Source organism: Mustela putorius, unplaced genomic scaffold (genome assembly GCF_011764305.1).
Source record: "Mustela putorius furo isolate JIRA1106 unplaced genomic scaffold, ASM1176430v1.1 tig00003869_pilon_pilon_pilon, whole genome shotgun sequence".
NCBI lineage: Eukaryota > Metazoa > Chordata > Mammalia > Carnivora > Mustelidae > Mustela > Mustela putorius.
The window spans coordinates 30473320-30496082 of record NW_025422021.1 but is presented as its reverse complement, the minus strand read 5'-3'; the positions used below and the strand labels follow the sequence as shown (position 1 = coordinate 30496082).

Here is a 22763-nt window from a genome sequence, read left to right as displayed (position 1 = left end):
ACGCTGCCCCCTGGGCCTCCCCTGTTGTGGGGTGACGTGGGGCTCTCCATCCCAGGCCCTTGTCAGAGTGGACACTGGGGCTCATGGGTGCATCGCAGGTGAGGAGCAGCAGGACCCCTTCTGAGACTGACCAGCCCCACCCTGCCCTGCCTATGCGGCCTGGCCACAGGGCACAGGGAAACATCCATCCCACATGGGGGGCCGGTGTGGGGGCTAGACAAGAAGCACACTGTCCTCTCACTGAGCCCACTGCCTTGACAGGGGCATTCCAGGGTGCCACCAGGGCCCCTTGTCTGTCCCATCTGCTAGGCCTTGAAAGGTAGAAGAAAAGGTCATCTAGCCAGGTCTCCCAAGTTCAGAGCCTCGTGATGACACTGTGGGGTGGGCTCATGTCCCAGCACCCCGCAGCGTGTCCTGCCCATCCCATGTCCCCAGGGTAGCTCCCATGGACGTCTCCTCTTCTGGAGCCCCCGCCTTCCCCACCCCATGGTCCATCCTTGCCCTGTTTTCCCTGAACTCAGCTGCACCACCCTTCATTCTCTTCCCTCACTTTGGCCTCCTAGCCCCTGGCCAAGACCTGGTCCCACAGGGCCCCCCCTGGGGCTCATGGCTCTGGACACCTGGTGCCTCCAGCTGCATCACCCTGGACCCTGAGCTCCACCCATCACTGTCCGGGGCTACCACAGAGACAGGCTTTCCGGCAGCTCTGTGGTTTTTCGGGTCGCTCAGGATGGAGCCGGATGCTTGTCACCCATCAGAGATTCTGGCTCTGTGAGGGGCAGCCAGTGTCCACCCAGGGCGCTGGTGGATAGTCAGAGTTACAGGGACAGTATGTCAGGGGGAAGGGAATCGTTTGCAGCAACAACAAAATTGGAGGCCCAGGCAGGTAGGGAGGTGGGGTGTCCGTGCTGGAGAGTCCTGGCCCTGTACCCACCTGGGGACTCCTTTCCATCTCAAAGTGGACAGACAGATGACTGCCCTGTCAGCCAGAAGCGTGCTTTCTTGGATGGGGGTGGGAACCTGCTGAGGTAGATGAAGGACCTTTTGAAGCTAGAGTGATGGGTGCCTTGGTCTATTGGCCCCACCACAACCCTTCCCGGGGCAGCCAGATAGGCATCTGCATTCTGGCCCAAAGAGGGCCGACCCCAGGGAAACAGAGGAGACCCTGTGCTGTAGGAAGGACTGAACTTCTCTGGACTGGGCTCCCCGGTGGGGGGATAGACAGGGGACACTGTGGCCAAGACTGCACAGGGAACTCCGGAACAGAGGGGAGGAGGGCCCGAAGTCTGACTAGGGCCTGGGCCAGGCCCCTCTCTCTGCCATCACCCTCCCTAGGGCCACAGGAAGCTCACGGGTACCTGGTCTACATCCAATGACATCTCTCACCTGGGTTGGGGTTGGAGGTGTTGCACAGGATGTCCCATGGATCACTGCCACCTCCGGGAAGGACCCCCTATGGGGAGGGGCTCCCCATTTCCCGGCATGGCTCCACACCCTTCCCCTTGACCTTGGGCTTGGTCATGTGGTTTTTCATATTGTGAGGTGTAGGGAATGGGCTGCAGTGGGGGCGTGAGGTGTGCTCTTGGCTTCCCTGTGACCCTCCTGGAAAGAGAGCTGTCTGGGCAGCTGCTCAGACCCAGAACAAAGGTCCAACCTGTGGCGGCTTGGAGGGCAGAGCCCTAGTTCCTTCAGACCCATGAGCAGGGGGACGGGCATTTGCCCTGGCTCCACAGAGATCCCTCTTGGAGCCCCATGGAGGGTGGCAGCAGACCTCATCCTCCCCGCCCCCTCCCCCTGCCATTCAGTGGAGGGTTGTCCTGAGGGTGCAGACTCCCTGCCCTCCAAGCTGGACCCAGGAGTCCTGTGTGACACTGTGTGCATGGTGGCAAGATGCTCCTGCCGGCTGACCTGGGGGTGGGAGGCCCAGCAGCAGAGGACACGGGAGCAGCCTAACCTGGCCTCCATCCATGGCACCCCTCTCCTCCTCAAAGCCCCTGGCCCACCCGCCTTTTCAACGTAATCAGAGTGCCAGGTGCCAGCCAGCAGGGAGGATGGTGTGGGGACTCAGCTGGCCCGGTGGGGGGTGGATGGGCGGTGGGAAGGTGGCCCACGGGCTGGGCCAGGCGGTGATGTCCTGCTGCCCGCTGGCTGGCTGGGCGCATGAAGCCGCAGGTGCCCGGTGGCCGGTGTGGCGAGGGGTGTCCACCGAGCCCGCCTCCTTGGCTCTTCTGGGGTTTCTGTCCTCTGATGGATGTAGCACTCGTGGGAGAGCTAGAGACGCTTCCCCCTATCCCTGTCTGTCCTTCATCTTCAGACTGTGTTTACTTCTTTCCTGAACTGAACTCTCATGCAGTAACTCTCTACTCGTATTTCTATCTCGCGTTGCAGTGTCCTTGTTCTAAAGTTCTTTTCCATCCTAAGACGTACAAAATAGTTGGACTTCCCCTAGCATAAAGCGAGCTGTGAAGCAGGAGAGGAGAACAGGTCTGAATTTGATCTCCTGTTTCCCTTATTCATCCTCTGAGAGATCGGCTGAACCTCCGCCTTCACCTTCCACCTCGCCCTGAGCTCTGGGTCCAGAGGCCCTGGAAGCTGCCCATGCCCCCAACCCCCCTTTTGGTGGACGGAGACTGGGGAGCAGGGTGCAGCCTGGGGGGCGAGCCTAGAGAGGAGACTCTCCACCCCCGCCACACCCCAGGAAAGTCCGGATCTTCCTGAGAGTGAGGCTGAAGCTGTCCGCAGGGTGGAGGGTGTGGCCTCGCTTGCACCTGAGCAACGGGCCAGCTCCCCCAGGAGGGAAGTTCACGGTTTGCCCGGTGCCTGTGCCCAGGGGCCGAGAGCCGGCTCCATCTGCCAGCCCACCAGCTGCCCCCTTCTGTCACCGCAGGCCCCAGACAGCATGCCGCCCCTGCCAAGGGACACACACAGGTAAGCTGGGGGTGTTGGCAGCACAGACACAGAACATGTCTTGAATTCCTGGGTGGTCTGAGGACCTGGCAGAAGTTATTCTCTGTCTTTAAAAGGAAGTTGTTAGATTTGGAGCTTTTTTTCTCTTATGATGCCCCAGACTCACCAGCTGGGGCTTTATTTCGGACTGTGAGTGACCCCTCCTGGGTCCTGGGGCTCTGAGGGGATACGTGGCTCAAGCTCAGCCAACGACAGTTCTGTGTCTGTGCTTGAGGCCTGGGCAGGCGGTGGCTAGGAATCTGGGACCTCCAGGCCTTTGGTCCCCGGGCCACAGTCAGGCCCCTATGTTTGCAGCATGGGTCTTCCTGGCTTCGGGGGCATCCCTGCCTGAGCCCCTGACCCTTCTAGCTAGTTCCCCGCATGTGTGTTAGGGCCCTCGCTGGGGGCTCCAGGGACTTAGAGCGAGTCTCCTCTAGGGTGTGGGTGCCTGGCCCTGCTGGCTCTGAGTCATAAGCGCTGTTTTCTCTTGTAGACATAGAAGAAGTTGGATTTTTCAACGCAGTTTAGGTGTGGAGGGGAGGTGGGTGTGCCTGGAAATGCTTTGCATTTTCCTTCTCTATCTCATCCCACATGCTCTGGGGAGAAGCCAGTGCCTCTGGGTGCCTCCCTGTGGGCCCTGGGCTTGAGCACGACCAGCATCTCTGAAGACATGACTTCCACCCACCGGTGAGGATAAGGGGTCCGCCAGGAGCTGTCCGAGGGGGGAGGGTCCAGGTGTCCCTCTTCCGTGGAGGTGAATGGGGTCACCAAGCTTGTAAGGGGGAGATGTGAAGGTTTGGGAAGGATCGCTTGGCTAGCTAGAGGCCAAGCCCGGGCCCCACTGGTGCCCAGGCCTCTGGTTTCCTCCCTCTGGAAGGGGAGGGAACCCCAGGGGGAGACCCAGGAAGCAGGCTGCCTGGTGGGGCAGCAGGATGGTATGTCTTAGTCCTACCGAAGGTGACTGTGCTGACACAGGGTTGGGGCCGCAGCTGCTCCGTGTGTCCCAGGCTCCCTGGTTTGGCTTGAAGACGCAGGAAGAAGGGGCGCCCTGGGTCACTGTGGCCACATTCCCTTACTATTCCCACACCCTGAGAGGCACAGACTGTCCAGAACGTCTTGTTTATTTTCCTTGAATTATGCAAATGTTTGGAGGCTCTTCCCATGCAGGCCGGTGTGCTTGGCTGGTTGACAGGTGGGCTGAGTCATGGCCCTGAGGACAGGGGGACCGTCCCAGACGGACCTGGCCAGGTGGGTACTCTGACTCCGGGCATAGGGAGCAGATGGCCCTGGGAGACGTGGCCACGCAGGTATCCAGTGGCCCTGGGTGGTCTGAGGAGCTGCCTGAAGCAGAGACGAGACCTCCCCTCTCAGCGAGTTCCGGGATCATGATGTATGAAGGCACATACCGTCCTCAGCTGCCCCAAGGTTTGGGACAAGCCCAGATGTGGGTAGCACCCCCAGCAGAATCCTGTTGCTGCTGGAGACCCCAGCCCTAAGTGGTGGATCTCTGGATGGCAGAACGGAAACCCCAAAGTTCTGAGTCCTGGCCCTGAATGTGTCAAGTGGGGGCCCCCTGAATACTTGTGCGTCTGGGGACAAGGGAGCCCCTGGAGTGCTGAGCCCTGAGGAGTCCTGCCCATGGGGCCAGTGTGTCCCCGTGTGTGACCCCATGTGAGACCCTTGTGTGTCCCCATGTGTGACCCCTTGGGAGGCATGTGACCCATGGGGCCAGTTCTAAGAGTAGTGGGGGGATGCGCAGGGAGCCCTGGGTAAAGTCTGCTGGTGCCTGGCTGTGGGGGCTGCAAATGGGCTGGACAGGGCATGCGTGGAGGCCAGAGGGAGCCAGGCCTGGGGCTGATGGCAGGCCCCAGGGTGCTGCCCCAGTCGTGATCTGGTGAGGTCACCATGCTCCTAGGAAAAGCCTGGCTTTTGCCTGAAAGCTGTCTTGTACCCCCACCACAGCAAGAGTGCTGGCCCATCCGTGGGCATCCCTGACTGGTCCGTGGACAGGTGTCTGCTGAGCCGGCTGCTGGGACCCTGGGAAGGCTGGGCCATCGGTGCAGGTCTCCTGGAAGCTCCGGCTGGGGGCCGGGGTGTACTGTGTGGGTCTGGGTACGGTGGACAGAGGAAAGAACCATCTGGAAGATGCCCTAGGGCGGAGCTCCTGCCTTGCTCAGGAGCAGTCAAGACCACGCCTTCTGGAAGGCACTGTGTTTGGCATCTGACCACAGCTTGGAGATGTGGCCATCCTGATCTCAGTGGCTGGTACCCTGTGAGGCTCCTCTCTCCTGGGCAGGAGCAGGGAGGGAGGATCATGGAGGGCTGAAGACCGTGAGGTAGTGTCGTCCCCACTCCTGGCCCCAGAAGAGGCTTGGCTCATAGCCTGCTGGCCTCTCAGAGCCATGGACACCTCTGTGAAGGACAGATGGGAAGTGCTTTGCAAGTTGTGTCCTATGTTCCCAGCATTATGGCCCACCGGTACCTGCTGGAGTGGTCCGCCCGGGTAAGGGGAGGCTACCACCGCTGGCCCTCCAGACTCAAGCCTGGTGGCTGCTGCAGTGGTCCTGAGGGTGGGGTGTGCTAGTGCGCTAGTGGACACGGGGTAAGGTGTCCAGCCGCAGAGGCCAAGGCCACAGTCCATGGGGTCTGCCAGAGTGACCTGATGCCACCTCTCCCCTGCAGGCACCCTGGGTGCTCGGGGCGGGTGTGGGGGGTGTGGGGGGTCGGGGGGGGGTGGGACCAGGAGACCCTGCCTGCCCCTCCCCTACCTGCTCCTGTCAGGTGGAGACCGGCTTGCTCCTGCTGGTGGGGGGTGGGCACTGCCAAGGGTCCCTCAAGGCAGTGGGTCTCCTGGGTGTGCGGGGCCAGAGGAGGGGCCGGCTACGTGGACCCCGCACCCACAGTGGCAGCAAGCATGCAGGCTTCAGCAGACTTATTGAGTGGGCTGCTGTCGATGATGAGGGGAGGTGCAGGCCAGGTCGGGGGGCTCTGACAGGAGGGCCTGGCTCCGGTGGGGTGGGGGGGCGTCCTCCTGGCTGGCCTGGTGGGCTGTGGGCTCATGGAACTGCTCAGCTTGGTGTGGGAGGCTCAGGCTGACAAGGGCCTCAGAGACCAGGCTGTTGGCCCAAGTTGCTGGCCTGGGGCCTTGGGGTGTGGCGTCCTTCACCACAGGACTGGGCATGGAATTGCCTGGGAGTCATGCCCTCACACGGGGGCTCAGCTGACAGCCCGATCACTGACCCCCGCCCCTGCCGCCCCCAGCAGGATGCACGTTTTCCCAGGCTGTAAGACTGGCAAGAATCTACTCAGCTCTTTAGAACTGTACACGTATCTCAAGGGTACAGATGGGGAATTCACAATTACAAGTTTTCAAAGTCCACACTCGGACAAAAGGAAAGGGGTCCCTTTCCTTTCTGCCCCAAGGCGGATTACAACTGGTTTTTCAAACGTTAGTGTTTGTCCTTGCACAATTGAGAGCTGGCTGGGACAAGCTAGGAGGTGGGAGGGTGGGGGGTGGGGGGGTGCGGCTCTGCGTGGTGGCTGCTCATCTCCCCTCCCCAGGCAGGGTGGGGGAAGCCAGGGCAGCCGAGCAGGGCCAGGGCCAGGGCCAGGCCAGGGCCAGGCCAGGTTCACCCACCCAGGAACCACCACCGCAGCTCTGGCCAGAGTGGAGGGAAGGAGGGTCTGAGCCCGCCCCTCAGAGCAGATTGTATCTCCCGCCACCTGGGGTGGGCGCAGGGAAGAGGCTGTATCAGGACTTGTGGGGCTCCCAAGAAAAGTGGGGACGGGCCAGAGAGGCTGGGAGAGACCACAGCCGGCACATTCCCCGTACAGACCGGGACTCCTGGGCCTGGGGCAGCCCTCCCAGTGGATGGGGGCTCCCCAGATGAAGCACGATGGGGGCAGAGGCAGGATGCACCTGCCGTGGGATAGCGGAGCGCCAGTGTTCTCACAGTGACAGTGAACTGTGTTCTCACAGTTCTCACAGTGGGAGAACCGCTGCCCAGGACACAATTCAGTCTATGTGTCAGCGTGAAGACAAGTGTCACAGCACAGCCCTCAACCTTTCCACAGCTGATTGTTCTCGGGCATTTTCTGGTCTGGTCTGTCTACTCCATGTTTATTTTAATCTGTTCTGTTTATTCTTTTCTACTCTGTCATATATTTTATTCTGTATCTATTCTAACCCATCTTATCCATTCCATTCTATCCTATTCTTTTTTGTTTAAAGTAGGCTTCATGCCCGGTGTGAAGCCTAATGTGGGGCTTAAACTCATGACCCTGAAATCAAGACCTGAACTGGAATCAAGAGTCAGACAGATGCTTAGCCAACTGAGCTACCCAGGCGCCTCCTACCCTATCCCATTCTGCCCACCCCATCCCTTTCCACTGTATTCTATGTCTATTCCACTCTATTCTCTAGCAGTGCTAGCTCCATACCCCCACCCCGAGGGGGTGACCCACTGAACTGACTGCCCAGAAAATGGGTGCTGCTTACAGCTAGGCCAGCAACAACCTGAGCTGTTGAGCACGATGCAGGGGTGTTTGGGAGAAGTCCGGAGAGATGCAAGACCCAGCCACTGGAAGTGATGCCATGCTCTTTCTCGGGGTCCTGCCTGCCGTATCCCTAGGGGCTGTGTTCAGCTGGTGGTTGTGGGGTTGGAAGGCCCTGGATGGCCTCGCTCGCTGGCTGGGCCACCTCAAAGCTCCAGGTGGCCTTTCTCTTCTGGAAGTACTGCAGCCCCCTTGGGGGCCCGTCTCTGGGGGTTTTTTCGGGGAGCAGAAGCTGCAAGATTTTTATGGGTCTCCCAGGAACCTCCCAGCATCACATTGGTATGTTCTGTTGGTCAAAGCACGGCCATCACTCCTGACTCAGGTGTGGGGCCATGGGCTTCAACAGTCCGGGAGGGAGGGAGGCTGCGGGAGGCGGGTGGAGGGACAGGCATCTGTGGCTGTGTCTCTGCTCTTCACGTCCAGCAGACAGTAATGAGGTGGCCTTCTTTTCTTTCTCTAGAAGGAGCCCCTGGGTGGAGGGTGGCCCATATTCCCCTGTTCTTTGCGAGATGTTGCATTTGGTTGTCTGACACCCCATCCCTGTTCCTTGCTGATGTGGCTTTCGTATGGATGGCTCCATGCTCCCGACTCCCTGGCCTGTGGCCTCCATCCACCTGGCACTGACAAAGTCTTCAGCCCTGGGAGTTGTCCCCAGTCCGGGGGAGACCTTGGGCACCTTGGTGATGGCCTCACACTAATCCGTTGGGGGGGGCACTGAGGCCAGCTCCTCACTGATGGTTCTCAGGCTGCTGAGCTGGGGAGGGGGCCTGTGGGGCCTGGTCTCCTGATGGGACAGCATTTTAGGCCAAGTGTTTGGTCATGGGGAGGGAGCCCTGAGGAACGGTCAGTCCTGTCCTCGGTCCCCACTAATTCCAGACTCCCACTGCACCTGCTCCCCTTGGCTTGTTCTTGTGCTCTGCAGTGCATTGGGGCTCGACGAGGACCATATGAAGAATGAACGGTGGAGTGGGGGGGGCTTTATCTGACAACTCTGGACCCCACATACGAGCTCTGGGTTAGGGCCCTGGTGCGCTGAGGGAGAATGTGTTCTAAGAAAGCCCATGCTTGTGTCTGGAGGGCCAGTGGAAAGAGGGCTTTGTAACAACCATTGTGTGTGGGGGTGCAGAGGGGACAGTCCACTCTGCTTTCCTCAGGCTGTGGGGCCACCAAGAGGGAAGGGAGACAGGGTGGCTAGGCAGGTGATTGTGGATTTTGTGGGGCTGACTTGTCAGCTCTGAGATAAGGCTCAGTATTGTTTTCCTAGATTTTGTCTAAAACTGGTTGGCCACTGAATGACCGGCAGATATTGGGTTCTGTGTCTGTCTACAGTCCCCCTGAAGCGGATGTCTGTCTGTCTTTCAGGAGCTGGTCAGATAGATTGACGTGTGTGAGAGAGAGATCCTGGGTATAAAAATCCCATTTCCATAAAACCCTTGTGAGTCTCCCACATAGTAAACAACCTCAGTGAAACCAGAAGTTCCTGGAGCTGGAGTGGGGATGTCTTAACCCTGTTTGTGACCCGTGACTTTAGCTTTTTGACTAGTTCTTACCCAGACACGGGAGAACTCTCCCGAGTGACCTGAGGGCAGACCCACCTGGAGTGCTCACCTGGGGCTCAGGGGCTTCCTGACCCCGGCCATCAGCTACTCATCTGGGGCTCAGGGGCCTGGGGGACTTGAGCTCTCCCTGCGCCCCACCGGAACCAGACCAGGGCCGCATCTGGTGGACAGCCTTGGCTCTCAGGCCTCTGCGGCAGGGGTTCTGTTTTCATGGGCTAGGACGCCGTGGCCTCTCCGGCAAGGCCTGACGGAGAGCTGGGAAGCAGCCTCGTAAACATTCCTGAGGCGGGCGGCAGGCGCACGGCCTGGACGTGGGGCCTGGAGCCCTCTCCCCGGTGATTGCAGATGTAGGAGGTCTGAGACCCTTTGGAAGGTGTTCACTGAGCATGCAGGCCGACTGCCAAAGGAAAGGCAGCTTGGCAGACATTGGAAGCAATGTCGCGTGGTAATCATTTCCAGCTGTATTTATTTATTCCCACAATTGTTAGCTTTCAGTTTTTTTGGCAGCTGAGCTCTTTAAGAATATTTTTAAATTTATTTTTTATCGTTTTAGACAGTTTTATTGACGCAATTCACATACCAGACAATGTCCCCATTTAAAACTGCCCGTGCAGTGGGGTCTCATGCTGACCGCGCATCTGTGGGACACTCTGTGTGCAGGGCACATACAGGCCACGGAGGGGCTTGGTCCCTGTCGAGCTGCTTGGCAGAACATACTGACCACCTGCGGGCCCGGCTGCGGCCTGGACGCCTGGCCACCTGGCCCCCGGTGGCTCCAAAACCGAGGACCCTGCGGACCCCGTGGGTGTTGGACCAGAGGGCCTTTTGGCAAAACAGGAGCCTCTCTTTAGAAACCAATGGATTTCTCTGAGGACCGTTTGTTCTCATCGTACAGCTGGAAGAACAGAGACAAATTCCTGTTGCCTCAAGACCAGAGGGGCGGTTGTGAATGTCAGTGCAAAAACTTGTAACAGATGGGCAGCGTGTGCCAGAGTTTTCCTAGTCCGTGCTTCAGGGGCCAGGAGACACGTGGTGTTGGTAGAGGGAGTTGTCCGAGGCGGGACAGTACGGTGTCCGAGGGAGCTGGCGGAGCTGCATACCAGCTGGCGCTGGAATGGTCCTGTCCGGGCTGTGAACCTCTGTGGCCTCCTTGGCACTTAGGTTCATGGGGCAGGGAGAGGGGAAGGGCTCGGCAGAAACAGCTGGACTAGTGCAAGAGCCCGTGACCGTGTGACCCTGTGACCAGGGTGTGGCCTTCTGAAGGACAGCCCTGTGGGGTTCGGGAAAGCTTTTTCCTTCTCACTGGCTGTAGGTGCCCGGGCCCCCTGAGAATCACACACGTCCAACTGGGGTCCCGCTCCCGTCTGGCGGTGGGCTCTCCTTCTGCCTTTGTGGACAAGGGACAGAAGATGCCTAGACGCGGCCTTGCTTTGGTTTCATGTGAGCACTGTGGGTGGAGAGATGAGTAAGGATGGGAGACCTCAGTTCTGCCATCTCCTGTGACTTGGAGACCACACTTGCTGTGCGGGAAAGGGGACGAGACGCTGTAAGAAGTTTCCTTCAAAGAGCTGTGGGCTTGGGGTTTAGCTGAAATTGGAGCTGGACACGCCCGTGTGAGCTCATGAGGGATTCTGTCTCCATCGCCCGACAGGGCCTTGAAACTACCACCTTCTCTGAGCCGCCCCCAGAGGATGGTCCCTGAAGACCATTCCTGCCAGTAGGACACCAGGCTCCTTAGAGATGCAGCTGGCTCCAGGCCTGGGCCGGGAGGAGCCCAAGACAAGCCCAGATGGCAGGGATGCCAAGTCAGGGCCACCAGAACTCTGGGACAAGACCGTGATGCATGGTAAATAGGTGGCGTGACCAGAAGTGATGCCATACTGTGAAACAGGTGGTTTTCTCCTCTAGTGGCAAGTGCCCAGAAACGGAAGCTGGAGAAATCTCTCTTTTCCAGCGGCTACAAGAGCCAGCAAGCCAGGATATGTGCTTCGGGAGCCTATGGAGACGTGGAGACAGCCAGGCCGGGTGCAGAGCTCCCAGGTCAGCCATCGACTGAGGAGGGCACAGTGCTTCCTGTGAGATGGCAACATTGTAGCAAAGTCCCCGTCTCCTCGTCACCAGCACCCCCCCATCTCCCTTCCTGGGCTTCTGGGGTGCCCTGATTTCCACCCTCTCCACCAAGGCTCTGCTCTGACCCGACCTGCCCCTCTCCCTGGGACGTGTCATGGCTGTGGACCATGGCCATGTCCTCCACCTGGAGTCCTGGCGCTGTTCCACGTGGAAGGATGCTGGTGCGTGTCTCCTTCCGTCTCCAGCTGGGCCGCAGTGAAAGCTGCCCAGGCGGGGACAGTGGGAGCCGTGGGGGGACACAACTCTGGGCCACAGGCCTCCTTGCTGCTACCTGGTGGGGGCCTCAGGCCAGGCACGTGGCCTGTGTGGCATGGATTCTGATTGATGGGATGAGGTGGAAATCCAACATAATCCTTTTCTGGAGTTGGCCAGCTGAGCTCATGCCATCTGCCGTGCCTCCCTCTGCTCCGTGCCCAGAAAGCCACCTCACTCCCCACACCCCCCTGGCTCCTTCCATCCTGCACAAGAGCTCCAGAGACTGATTTTCTGGGCCTTGTGGTATAGACTGGGCACTCCTGCTCATTATTGCTTAGAATTTCCCTAGCTGTTACCATATGATTTCCTTCCATTTGAACTTTAAAACTGACTTTCTAGTTAAGGAGTCTCCTTTGGGAATTATGTTAACCTCCCAGAGTGTTTTGTATTTTATTTTATTTTATTTTTTAAAGTAGGTTTCACACCCAATGTGGGGCTTGAACTCACAACCTCAAGAGTAAGAGTCACATGCTCTACCAACTGAGCCAGCCAGACACTCCACTTTTTTATTATTAAACTTAAAGAGCCCCCCCTTTTTTTTTCTAAAAGATTGTGTTTATTTGAGAGAGCACAGAGGAGGGCCAGAGACTCCCAACCAAGCAGGGAGCCCAATGTGGGGGCTCTATCCCAGGACCAGTGACCATGACCTGAGCCGAATCAGATGCTTAACTGACTGGGCCACGCAGGTGCCCCTAAACTTTGAGAGTTTTCTGCAGAAATCGGTCATCTCCTTTCCCCCAGGATGGAGGGGTGCTGGCCACAGCTGTGTAGGGGTGAGCACTCCTTGCTTCAGACTCAGGGCCCAAGGGCGGTGACCGGGCCAGCCATCCCCTCCTCTCCACTTCCCTGGTTGGCACGTGGACACACCTTTCGCCACTGAGCAGTCAGCCCATACCAGTCCACCTTCATGTCATGGGAAGGCTGAGGGGTGTCCTACTAGGCCCAAGTCTGGTCTCCCTGCTGTTCCACTGTTGCCCTGATGGAGGTGCCCAGCTCTTATCCGGTTCTTCTAGGCCAGCTTCTCAGTCCTACTCCCCCTTGGTTGGAATGCTTTCCCCATCTGGTTGTCACACTCTTATGCACCCTGTAAAGCTCTCTGTAAAAACCCATATCCAAGCAGGAAACTCCTCCCTGTGTCCTGTCCAGATGCTAAGCTCTGGAGTCCAGGTGTGGGATCCAATCCTTTCATGACCTGCAACTTGACCTCCTAAAGGCCAAGTGTACATGGCAGAGCCCCCTCACCCCCACTTCCTCTGCTCAGAGGCCTTAGTACCAGTTGGTCCTCTGTGTGGCTGGAGCCCATGAGACAGTCTGCCCTAGCCAGGCACAGCCTACTGGGGAGACTCAGGCCCCGGACTAGGCTCCTGGAGAGGCCCCTCTGTCCTTTTCCCTCTTCAAGCACAGGGAAGCCTGGAACTCACCCTCTGACCGCAGATCCCATCCAAGGAGAGGCTAGGAGTCTACTCCGTGGTATGTGTGTCCTTGGGAAGCAGGTGGGAGGAGACAGTGTTCTGGAGAAGGCTGTGAAAACTTGGAACCAACTGGGAAGGACAGCTGTGGAACCTTCCTGGGTGTGTCTGCAGACAGGGACCTGGCAGCCACCTGTCCGGGAGGCAGCGGTCGGGCTGGGTGGCTTCAACCGGGTCATCCCTCTCAGAGCTCAGAATCCAAGCCCTGTGTCATCACCGGTGAAGTCGGGTCTTTGTAGGTGCTTCATCTCTCCAAGAATTCAGGATGCAGAAGGAATCTAGTCAACAGTCTACTAAACCATATAGGTCACTTGTCAGACGGCCAGGCCACATGCAGGGCGTGGCAGGGGTCATGGGCTCTGAAGAGGCTGCAGTCCCTCCAGGTGGCATTCTGACCCCGGCAGAAGAGACCCCTGCCTCTCCCCAGCTGAGCTCACGTCTGCACGAGGGCAAGGCTCTGGTGAGCTGGGTGGGGCAATGCTGTCTGCTGTGGAGTGAGGAGGTCCACGTGGTTCTCTCGAGCAGCCTTGCTGCAGGTCGGCTTGCTGGAAATCACGGCTGAAGACACCTCGATGCAAATGGACGTTTTCAGCGCTGAAGGGCTGGAATCAGTTACAGGCAGCAACATAATGGACACTTATCTATCACATGCTGGGAAAATAATGGGAGACGCGGACCGCCCGCAGAGACGTGGACTGCCCAAGGCCCCGAAGATGGGGTTTTCCCATTGGGCTGCTGTGTGCCTGCGGTGAGCTGCAGCCATGCCCAGTGCCGTCGGGCTCATGAATCCTGTCTGAAGAGCCTGGTATCTGGAAGGTGCCAGCCATCCCAGTGTTGGGACAAACAGAGGCCTGACTCCTGGGAAGCCCTGGGCTGCGAGGGGCCCCAGCTGCTGGCCTGGCCACGTGGGTTGCAGGCCACCAGCCAGGCCACATCTGGGACAGCCACTTGTATTTCTTTCATAGACATGTTTGCCTCTGTGAGCAGGCCCAGCTTGGGCACTGGCTGCCCCCCCACCCCCAGAATTCCCATAGATTTATAGAAATGGAGCTATATAGACACCACCTTCTCCCTGGCCCCCCCGCCACACAGTTGTAAACACTTGGCAAATGCTTTCTGAGCTCCCCCTTGCAGCTGGAGGTGACCATGTGAACGAATTTTGGCCAACGAGATGGAAGTGGAGGCTCTCTAGGAGCTTCTAGATGGCTTTTTGGCTCTTTATCATGGCTGGCCCTGTCCCTTCTTCCATTTCCCTTCTTGTTGAGGTGATGTCTGGAGCTTGGCAGCCATCTTGTGACCATGAGGCATCAAACCTGGAAAAAGAGACATGTCAACATCCTCAGTGTGGTGGGGCTGAGTCTGCCAGAACCAGCAGCCTCCCCTCTCCAGAATTCTAGATTGATGAGGAAAATCCACCACTGTTTTCTGATTCTTGGGACCAAGGAGCTAAGTGATGTGGCACTTTTATGCCGACATGAAAATGTGTGCCACAGCAATTCCTTGAGGTCTGACTCCTTTTCCAGCCACTGACTGGTAGATCCACTTATGGGTCTCAGGACATTTTGTTCTAAAAGATTTGCTCCCACACCTTCCAAACTTGTCCCAAATTGCTAAGTCTGCAGCAGGAGGAGAGAATGTGTGCTTGGCTTCATTTATTCACTCAGCAAATGTGACTTATATATGCTATTTCTCTTCCAGGGACCAAGGGGGCTTACTCATTCATGGGCACTACAGACTATACTCAGACAGAGCATACATGACCCCTCCAGGTAGCAGTGAGGCTGGGGGGAGAAACAGCGAGGGTGGTGACAGCTCCTGCAGGAGGGTTGGGGAGGTCATTGGGGAAGGTGAGGATGGAGTAGAGACCAGTGGAGCTGGGGGTGAGGCATGCAGCAGCTAAATCCTCAGTATGCACAAAGGCCCTGAGGCCAGATGTGTGAGGACTATAGGAAGGGGGTGGCTGGAGAGAGGAGCAAACTGGAGAGTTGGCCTAGAGAGTTATTTTTATTTATTTGATTTATTTCAAGATTTTTAAAGATTATTTAATTTTTATTATTATTTTAAAGATTTTATTTATTTGATAGACAGAGAGAGATAGTAAGAGCAGGAACACAAGCAGGGAGAGGGAAAACATGCTTCCTGCCGAGCAGGGAGCCCGATGTGGGGCTCAATCCCAGGACCCTAGGATCACGAAGGCAGATGCTTAATGACTGAGCCACCCAGGCATCCCTGAGAGTCAGCTTTTTAAACTAAGGGTGTGGGTTTGAGCACACTGGGCTTTTGGATGCAAGGGTTGTTTGGGCTGCTAAAGGAGAGTGGACTGCCCATGGGAGGGCAGGGACACATGGACTTGGGGCAGCAGGCTGCCATGGGCTCGGGAGCCGTGCAGGAGGTGAGCGGCTGTGGCTCAAGGCTGAAGGTGGGACAGACAGGCACTTCATGGGGCCACAAAGCCAGCGCAGGTGGAGGGAACTGCTGACCACCAAGGGGAAGGGGTGTGGCAGGCATATCAGGAGCTGCAGTCTGGACCCTGGTGACTCTGATGCCTTTGGACACCCCAGTGGGGAGCTGGGACTCGCTCAGGCTGGGGGTGTGAATTTCGGGTGGCCTATACACCAGTAATATTCATAGAGGAGAACAGCTGCTGCTTCCTATCCCTCCCAGGCCCCGCCCCCTGTGTACCCAGGTGGCCTTGGGGTGGGGAGGAGCAGGGGGATCCCTTATGGCAGCTCGCTTGAAGTCCAGTGCTACCTCGGTGCCCTGCCCTAGCCGGAACACTTAGCAGGGGTGGGGTGGGTGGGGTGGGTGGGGCGGGATGGGGTGGGGTGGGAGGGTGCTGCTGCAGCTCCTTTGTCCCAGGGGTGGCAGGACAAGGGGGTGTCCCACCTGACTCTATGGGTCTCCCCTTGCCCCAGTCCTGTCTCTTCCCTGATCTGGTTGCAGCATCTCCCCTGGGTGAAGGGGACTGGGAGGGACCCATGCCTCCAGCCCAACCTACTGAGCGCCTGGTATGCAGGCAGACCCTCCAAAGGGCCTCTCTTTCTCTCATGGGGCCCCTCCCTTCCCCCAGGGGTAGAATTATAGGATGTCCCACCTCTCAGGCCCTCCCCTGATGTGTCCCGGGGGGTGCGGAGTTCATGAGTCTCTGTCAGGCCACAGTCTCCCAGGGGACCCTGCTCAGGGCCCATCAGCTGGCCCCTCCCCATCCTCTGCCCCCCCAGCTTCTCCTGGCTTTGGAGCCACTGTGGAGCTGCTGCCGATGCAACTGGGGGCCTGGGAGGGTGTAGAGTCTGATGATTCAGGCCCTTCCTGGGTCTCAGGTCCCCCACCCCAGGGCCCCCCAGGGATGGGTGCGGGTACATTCTCCATAGGAATGGATACACAGTGATGGTGTGGATGGTGGGGCAGAGATTGTGCCGGCCCCTCCCTGCTCCTGAAGGGAGGTCTGAAGGGGTTTCTTTGCCCCACAGGTGTTTCCAGGCTGTCCTCCTCCTGGCCCTGACCATGCTCCTGCTGGCTGGCATCCTGCACATGGACGTGGGGCTATTCATACCGTGAGTTCTGCACAGGTGCCCGCCCCTGGGGCAGGGCCTGTGACCCCAGCCTGCCCACCTCCGCGTCACACTCTGCATTGGCTAGTGATCATGCAGTTCATGCCTCCCCAGGGGACTCAGCTTTCTCCTGTCTATGAGAGGAGGGATGGGCCCTTCCCTTTAGGGATCCATAGCCTTTTGGAGCCCTCCAGGGTCTCCTGAGGGCAGCAAGCTGCCCAGGCCTCTGGGCAAGGCACCTCTGGGCAAGGCTCAGGGAGGGCGGGAGTGAGCCAGGGCTGGGCGTATCTTGGGTGGAGCTGCTGTGTGCAGAGAGTGACAAGGTACTAGGAGGCAGGGCTAGGGTCCAGGGTGGGCCAGGGAAGGTCAGATCCCCTGCTCTCCTGCCTGCTTGGGGTTCATCCTGTGAGGCCCAGGGTCTGCACGGATGTTCACACAGGCCCTCTGTTTCGGCCTGGCCGCTGAGAGGTGTGGCTCCAGGCCTCCTCTCCCCACCTCCCCACCTCTCTGGTTGGATCTCCCCAGGGGGCACCAAAGCTCCTTCGGTCTCTCCCGTGGTCCTCCCATTGTCCCCAGGGCTGGCACATGCCTGTGTATCCTGTCCCCCACTATCAAGGGTTATTCTTACTGGGGCAGGAGGGGTGCCTGTCGCTGCAGGCTGGAGGCACAGCGGGCTGGGTGCCATCACGGGACAATGAGAGTGGGTACCGATATCCCCTTCAGCCCTGCAGTCAGCCTGGCCGGTCCCTGTGTGACATGTCAGCCAAGAAACTCTGGGTGTGGGGTCCAGGCCACGGGGCCAGCACCATGCTGGATGCCCTGGGGGCCAGACAGGAACTTGGGGGCCAGAGAGGGGGCGCCAGGGCCCCAGGGGCCCAACCTATGGTATGTGGGGGGACAGAGGATGTGGTCACTTAGGGAGCAGTCAGGTCTGTGCTGGTGGGTCCTCCAGGGTTGCACGGTTGGGGGTCTCTTGGTGAGTGGAAGGAAGCACAGTTGGAGGTGCAGGGTCTGGGTATCATTGGCAGGGCAAGTGTGGGGTGGGGGATCTTGGACTGGGGAGGGGTTGGTGACAGAAGATGGTTTGGGGGTTGCGCTGGGTGGGGGGGTCCACGGACCCTCCCTGGTTGACAGTGGCCATGCTCTCCTCCCAGCCTGCTCCGGAGCCAGGCCGAGGGGCCGCCCATTGTCAATGTCATGTTCCTCAAGACGCACAAGACGGCCAGCAGCACTGTGCTCAACATCCTCTTCCGCTTCGCTGAGACGCACAACTTGTCCGTGGCCCTGCCCGCAGGCTCCAGCTTCCACCTGGGCTACCCCTGGCTCTTCCTGGCACGCTACGTGGAGGGCTCAGAGCCCCAAGGCCCGCAGCAGCGTTTCAACATCATGGGCAACCACCTGAGGTTCAACCTGCCTGAGGTGTGGGGCATGGGCAGGAGGGGTGGAAGTGGAAGGACCGGTCCCAGGCTCCCCATAGGGTTGTGCCTTCGACACAACGCCACGGGGGTGGTTGTGCCCGAGACACCAAAGGGACGAAGGCTGTGGATGTGTGTACCTGCAGACCTTGCCAGAGCCTCACCTGGGGGCTGGGGTGGCTGGCTCGCACCCTGCTCCTCTCTCCCGCAGACAGTTGGCTGTCATTGTTCTTGGAATCAGATGCCCTCACGGCCTGCCGCCCTCTCCACCTACCTCTCTGGACTCCTGCTTTTGCTTCCCAAACCCCTCTACTTCTTCCTACTCAGGACCTTTGCCCAGGGTCCATTTTTGAGGGGACACTCTTCACATCTCCTCCTCTGGGTTATTTGTATCTCAGTGTAGAGGTCACTTCCTTGATGGGGGTTCACCCTGACTGGCCTTCCAAAGGTGCAGGGGGAGCAGGGGCTGGGGGTGCTGGGGAAGGGTGGGGCCCACTTCAGATGCTTCAGGATCCTTCCTGTGCTGTGGGAGGGGACGTCTGCGTGCTGGGTTGCTGCAGGGAGCCTGAGAGTCACCAGCCCTTCCTGCCGGGTCTCCACACAGGTGCAGAAAGTCATGCCCAACGACACTTTCTACTTTTCCATCATCAGAAACCCCGTCTTCCAGCTGGAGTCCGCCTTCACGTACTACAAAGACTCCGTTCCTGCGTTCAGGAATGCGGAGAGCCTGGATGCCTTCCTGGCCTCCCCGTGGACCTACTACAACCAGAGTGTGGGCCTGCCCAACGCCTTTGCCAGGAATAACATGTGGTTCGACCTGGGCTTTGACAACAATGCGCGTGCCAACGACGAGGGCTACGTGCGCGCGCGCCTGGCCGACGTGGAACGGCAATTCCAGCTGGTGCTCATCGCCGAGCACTTCGACGAGTCTATGGTGCTGCTGCGGCGCGCGCTGCGCTGGCGGCTGGACGACGTGGTGACCTTCCCGCTCAACTCGCGGAGCGTGCGCAGCGTGGCCCCCCTGACGGCCGTAGGCAGGGAGCGCGCGCAGCGCTGGTGCGCCCTGGACTGGCAGCTCTACCAGCACTTCAACCGCAGCTTCTGGGTTCGCGCACACGCCGAGCTGGGCCCGCGGCTGCTGCGCGCCGAAGTGGCGCGGCTGCGGGCGCGGCGGCGGGAGCTCAGGGAGCGGTGTCTGCAGGATGGCACCGCCAAGAACCAGTCGCAGATCGCCGACCCCCAGCTGCGCCCCTTCCAGTCGGGCCAGGCCGACATCCTGGGCTACAACCTCAGGCAGGGCCTGGATGAACAGACACAGCGGATGTGTGAGAGGATGGTCACTCCCGAGCTTCAGTATATGGCCCGCTTGTACGCCCTGCAGTTCCCGGAAAAGCAACCCAAACGCCTCGCCTTCCTGGAGTAGGGGGCAGCGCCAGGGACAGGGCACGAGTCCCAGCCCTTCTGTCATCCCTGGGAGACCAGGGTACCGACTGGTGAGGAGGGGGTCTCTTGGGGCAGCTGTGCGTCGTGTGAAGACCGCACTAAAGGCACCCACTCCGGATCCATCCTCTTGGAGGCGCCACTGCAGTGAGGGTCCCACTTTGGGATTTGAGGGTTTGAACCTGGTTAATAAGTAGAAAAACCTTACAAGATAGAAAAGTGAGTGACACTAAATTACAAGTTGACAAACTGCCCCTCGAAAGGACACATGTGGGCACATCGACCATCACAGGAACTCGAGCGCAGGGGGTCAGGAAAAGCTTGGGCAGCGGGTCTGGGAGTCTCTGAAGGAGCCCTGGCGGCTCCCCAAATCTGCTGGCGGTGGGACATGGGGCTGGTCACAGAGAGGGTTGTGTGATGCCCATGGGGAGCTCTGGGAAGCTGGCACAAGGCAGCAAGGATCTGAAATGTCCAGCTTCCCATCTGTGGATGGATGAGGCATCTTTGCAAGTAAAGAATGGCTTTAGGTTGAGAAAAGTTGAAACTGCTTATGAGACAAATTGTTTAGCCAAAGCTCAAGGTGAGGATTAGGGCCCCAGCCCCCTGTCCGGATGGCCCCCTTGGAATGTGGGTTGTCTGACCTGCTGGAGGAGCTCCTGCGGCTTATAGCACACTCTGTTGTCCTGGAGGGCACCCTGGATGCAGTCCCAGAGGAGGGTGGTCACATGGCTGACGGCATTTGGAGAGCCTCCTCGGAGGGCAGTATCCAGGCATCCGTTTGTCAATTGTTGGGAGGGACGGAGGGCCCCCTGTCTCGAAGGATGTAATCCGGGTGCCTGGGGGCCCGGAGGTTAGAGTGGGGTGCACACCAGTGCTGTAGACTCCGTGTCCTGAGGAAAGTGGGGGGCCTGGGGCACTCACGGAACAGAGCTGCTCTTACATGTGAAGCCTAAATGCTCAGCTGGCCCATCTGCCTGGCACCGGGTCCATCCTCCTTCCTCATAAGGTTCTTGGGCCTGATGACCCCAGGAGCTTGGCTGGGGCACCTGAGGAGGGGCTCCATGTATGGGCATGGCCACCCTTCTCAGGGATCTACCTGTCAAGGAACCTGCCAGCAATCAGAAGAGACAGCTCCCTGGGACACCAGTTTCATGGAGGGAAATTTTAAGAAGAATGAATCTTCAGTGAGATTAGAAGACATATTGTCGAGATTTTGAAAGGAAAAGAGGATATTGGAAACTGAAAACGTGACTTTCAAAGCACTACACCGAGACAGAAAAGAACAGAATGGGCAGGGCGGAATCAGGGGTGGCGGGGACACCACCCCGAGGATTGTCGTCCTCCACCCAGAGGAGATCGTGGAGGCCTGTCCTGAGGGACAGAGAAGAAAGCAATCAGATGCAGAAGAGCCATTAGGCGGATAATGGAGAGCCTGAAGGAGGGTCAGAGTTATCAGTAAGAAGCTACAGCCAAAGAAAGAAATGAAAATATGGCCCTGGTTGGAAGGAAGTATCCAGGCAAATGTGGTGCCCTGAGCATCAGGCGGGCCCCCCCCGAGCCACAGAGCCCCCTGCATGGGTCAGCCCGGCCAGCCTGCCAGCGTGGGGTAAGGGAGACAGGTGGCCGCTTCTGTCCCTGCCGCCCCAGAAGGGGGTCTGTTCTCAGCGGCACGCGGATCGGGACCACGAAGTTCCAGTAGAAATCCAAGGGTGTTTGCTTTTGCCTTCATGGCTGGAGGAAACATAAATCAGTTCTGTCTCTTTGGAAGGAATTTCAGGGTTATTTATTCAAAGTGAAGTATATGCAGATTGGAAGAGACAGCTTGGAAAACAGCCAGCAAGGGAGCTCCCTTCAGAAGGGAAGTTTCAAATTAAGTTGTTTGCAGCTGCTAAAATGATAGAGTTGGGAGCACAGGGTCTGCAGAAACTCCTCTAAGGTGTGGGGATTTTGGAGCCTTGGTGATGCTGGAGTGGGGAGGGGTGGGGGCAGGCAGCCCAGGAGGGTGTGTGATGGCCCCAGAGGACCGAGGATGCCCAGGAGCCAGACCTTCCTTCTGATTTTTCAAGAGAAGCTAGAAATACAGATTTTTAAGTGAAATCTCTATATTTAAAAAGGTTGGTGTCTCATTAGAACATTAAGAGGGTGGGGAGGATGGGGGAGTAGGGTTAGAGATACAAACTTTCAGTTTAGGAAGGCAGAAATAAGGACGTGGACAGGGGAGAGGATGCGGTCTGTCACTGTGCAGTGGTCTGGTGTGCGGACGATGGTGACCGCTGGCCGAGGTGAGGCTTTTTGTCACACACCTACTTGTCAGATCGCTGTGTTCTGACCTGAAACTCACAGAATGTCGTGTGTCAGCTATACTCCCAACAGAAAACAAACCCCACGGATCTCTTATCCTGTTTATAGAGGAAAGGTGATTGTAATATATGAAACACAGCTAGCTCTGACATCAGTAGACAGGGAAGATTACTAATAGCTTACTTAAATTTTTTTTCACCATATTGTTGAAAGCCTCTATGAATAAAAGCTTTTCAAATGATAAGTTATTTATTAAGCATTCTTTGGTGTTGTTAAAATGAAAAAACAAGCAAACACACCCAAACCTCAAATCCCCAAGTAGAGGGAATGAAGCCTGTGTTTGGGCTGCCTCCTTCCAGGGCCCCAGTGGGCACCCTGCTTCGACAGCCCAGCTGGACACGGGGGCTTCACATAGGTTGTGTGGGGTCATGGGGGCTCAGCAGGGGACCCAGCACCAGGCCCAGACGTGGGGGACAGGGGAAGGGGGGTGGATTCAGAGAGGCCCTGAGAGATGGGGAGATGGTACTTGATGTGGAAGCATTGGGGTCTGGAGTGAACAGCTAAGAAAGAATCCTTGAGATGTCTTTGGTGCCAAAAGGTGGTTTTATTAAAGCACGGGGATGGGATCCATGGTTGGGAAGAGTTGCTCTGGGGTTCTGAGGAGGGGCCCATTATATACTGTAAAGTTGGTAGGGGATTAGGGAGAGCGTAATAAGCCTCCCAGGTATTTTGGCAACGAGGTTTCCAGGATCCCGAGGGATAACTATTGCTGGGAAAGGTCATTTATTACTGTTTAGTAAAAACTCAGTCATAAGACCCTCCAGATGTAATAGGTGGGTCGTATGCCTGGGGGTGATGGCCAACATGTATCTTGGGGGGTAGTGATAAAGGAAGTTTCCAAAGGAATTTCTATAGTTAAAGTAGACTCACAGGGTCCTGGGGTCAGGCTAAGATTGCCTGTGCCCTTAGGAAGGTGTCCACAGGGAGGCAGCCGAGCTCCCCGGGGAAGGTCACTCTGCCCGTTTCAAGGACTTGTCAGTGGGCTGTAGGTATGAGGAAATTTAATTTGTCTTTTACCCTTGTTTCCCACATCAGTGCTGACCCCTTCCCCCAGTCTCCCCTTTTCCTTCTGTGGCAGAGAGC

At 57.9% G+C, this 22763-nt stretch overlaps 1 protein-coding gene across 3 annotated transcripts; it reads left to right on the top strand.

Moving 5' to 3' along the window:
* Positions 1 to 2714: 2714 nt before the first annotated feature.
* Positions 2715 to 21864, top strand: GAL3ST2 (galactose-3-O-sulfotransferase 2). Of its 3 annotated transcripts, none has more exons than XM_004743813.3 (4): positions 2715 to 2928; positions 16384 to 16467; positions 17619 to 17883; positions 18484 to 21864. In XM_004743813.3, the coding sequence occupies exons 1-4, from the start codon at positions 2900 to 2902 to the stop codon at positions 19300 to 19302; spliced, it is 1197 nt and encodes a 398-aa protein (XP_004743870.1). In that variant the 5' UTR covers positions 2715 to 2899; the 3' UTR covers positions 19303 to 21864. The 3 variants fall into 3 exon arrangements, with proteins under 3 accessions (XP_004743870.1, XP_044922567.1, XP_044922566.1); XM_045066632.1 differs by lacking the exon at positions 2715 to 2928 and adding an exon at positions 3227 to 3633; XM_045066631.1 differs by lacking the exon at positions 2715 to 2928 and adding an exon at positions 12049 to 14682.
* The last annotated feature ends 899 nt before the right edge of the window (positions 21865 to 22763 follow it).

Coding starts and splice junctions, on each gene's coding strand:
- GAL3ST2 (XM_045066631.1), top strand. CDS start 14,594: ATGCTATTTCTCTTCCAGGGACCAAGGGGGCTTACTCATTCATGGGCA. Junction 16,468..17,618: donor GACGTGGGGCTATTCATACC/GTGAGTTCTGCA, acceptor CTCTCCTCCCAG/CCTGCTCCGGAGCCAGGCCG. Junction 17,884..18,483: donor TGAGGTTCAACCTGCCTGAG/GTGTGGGGCATG, acceptor GTCTCCACACAG/GTGCAGAAAGTCATGCCCAA.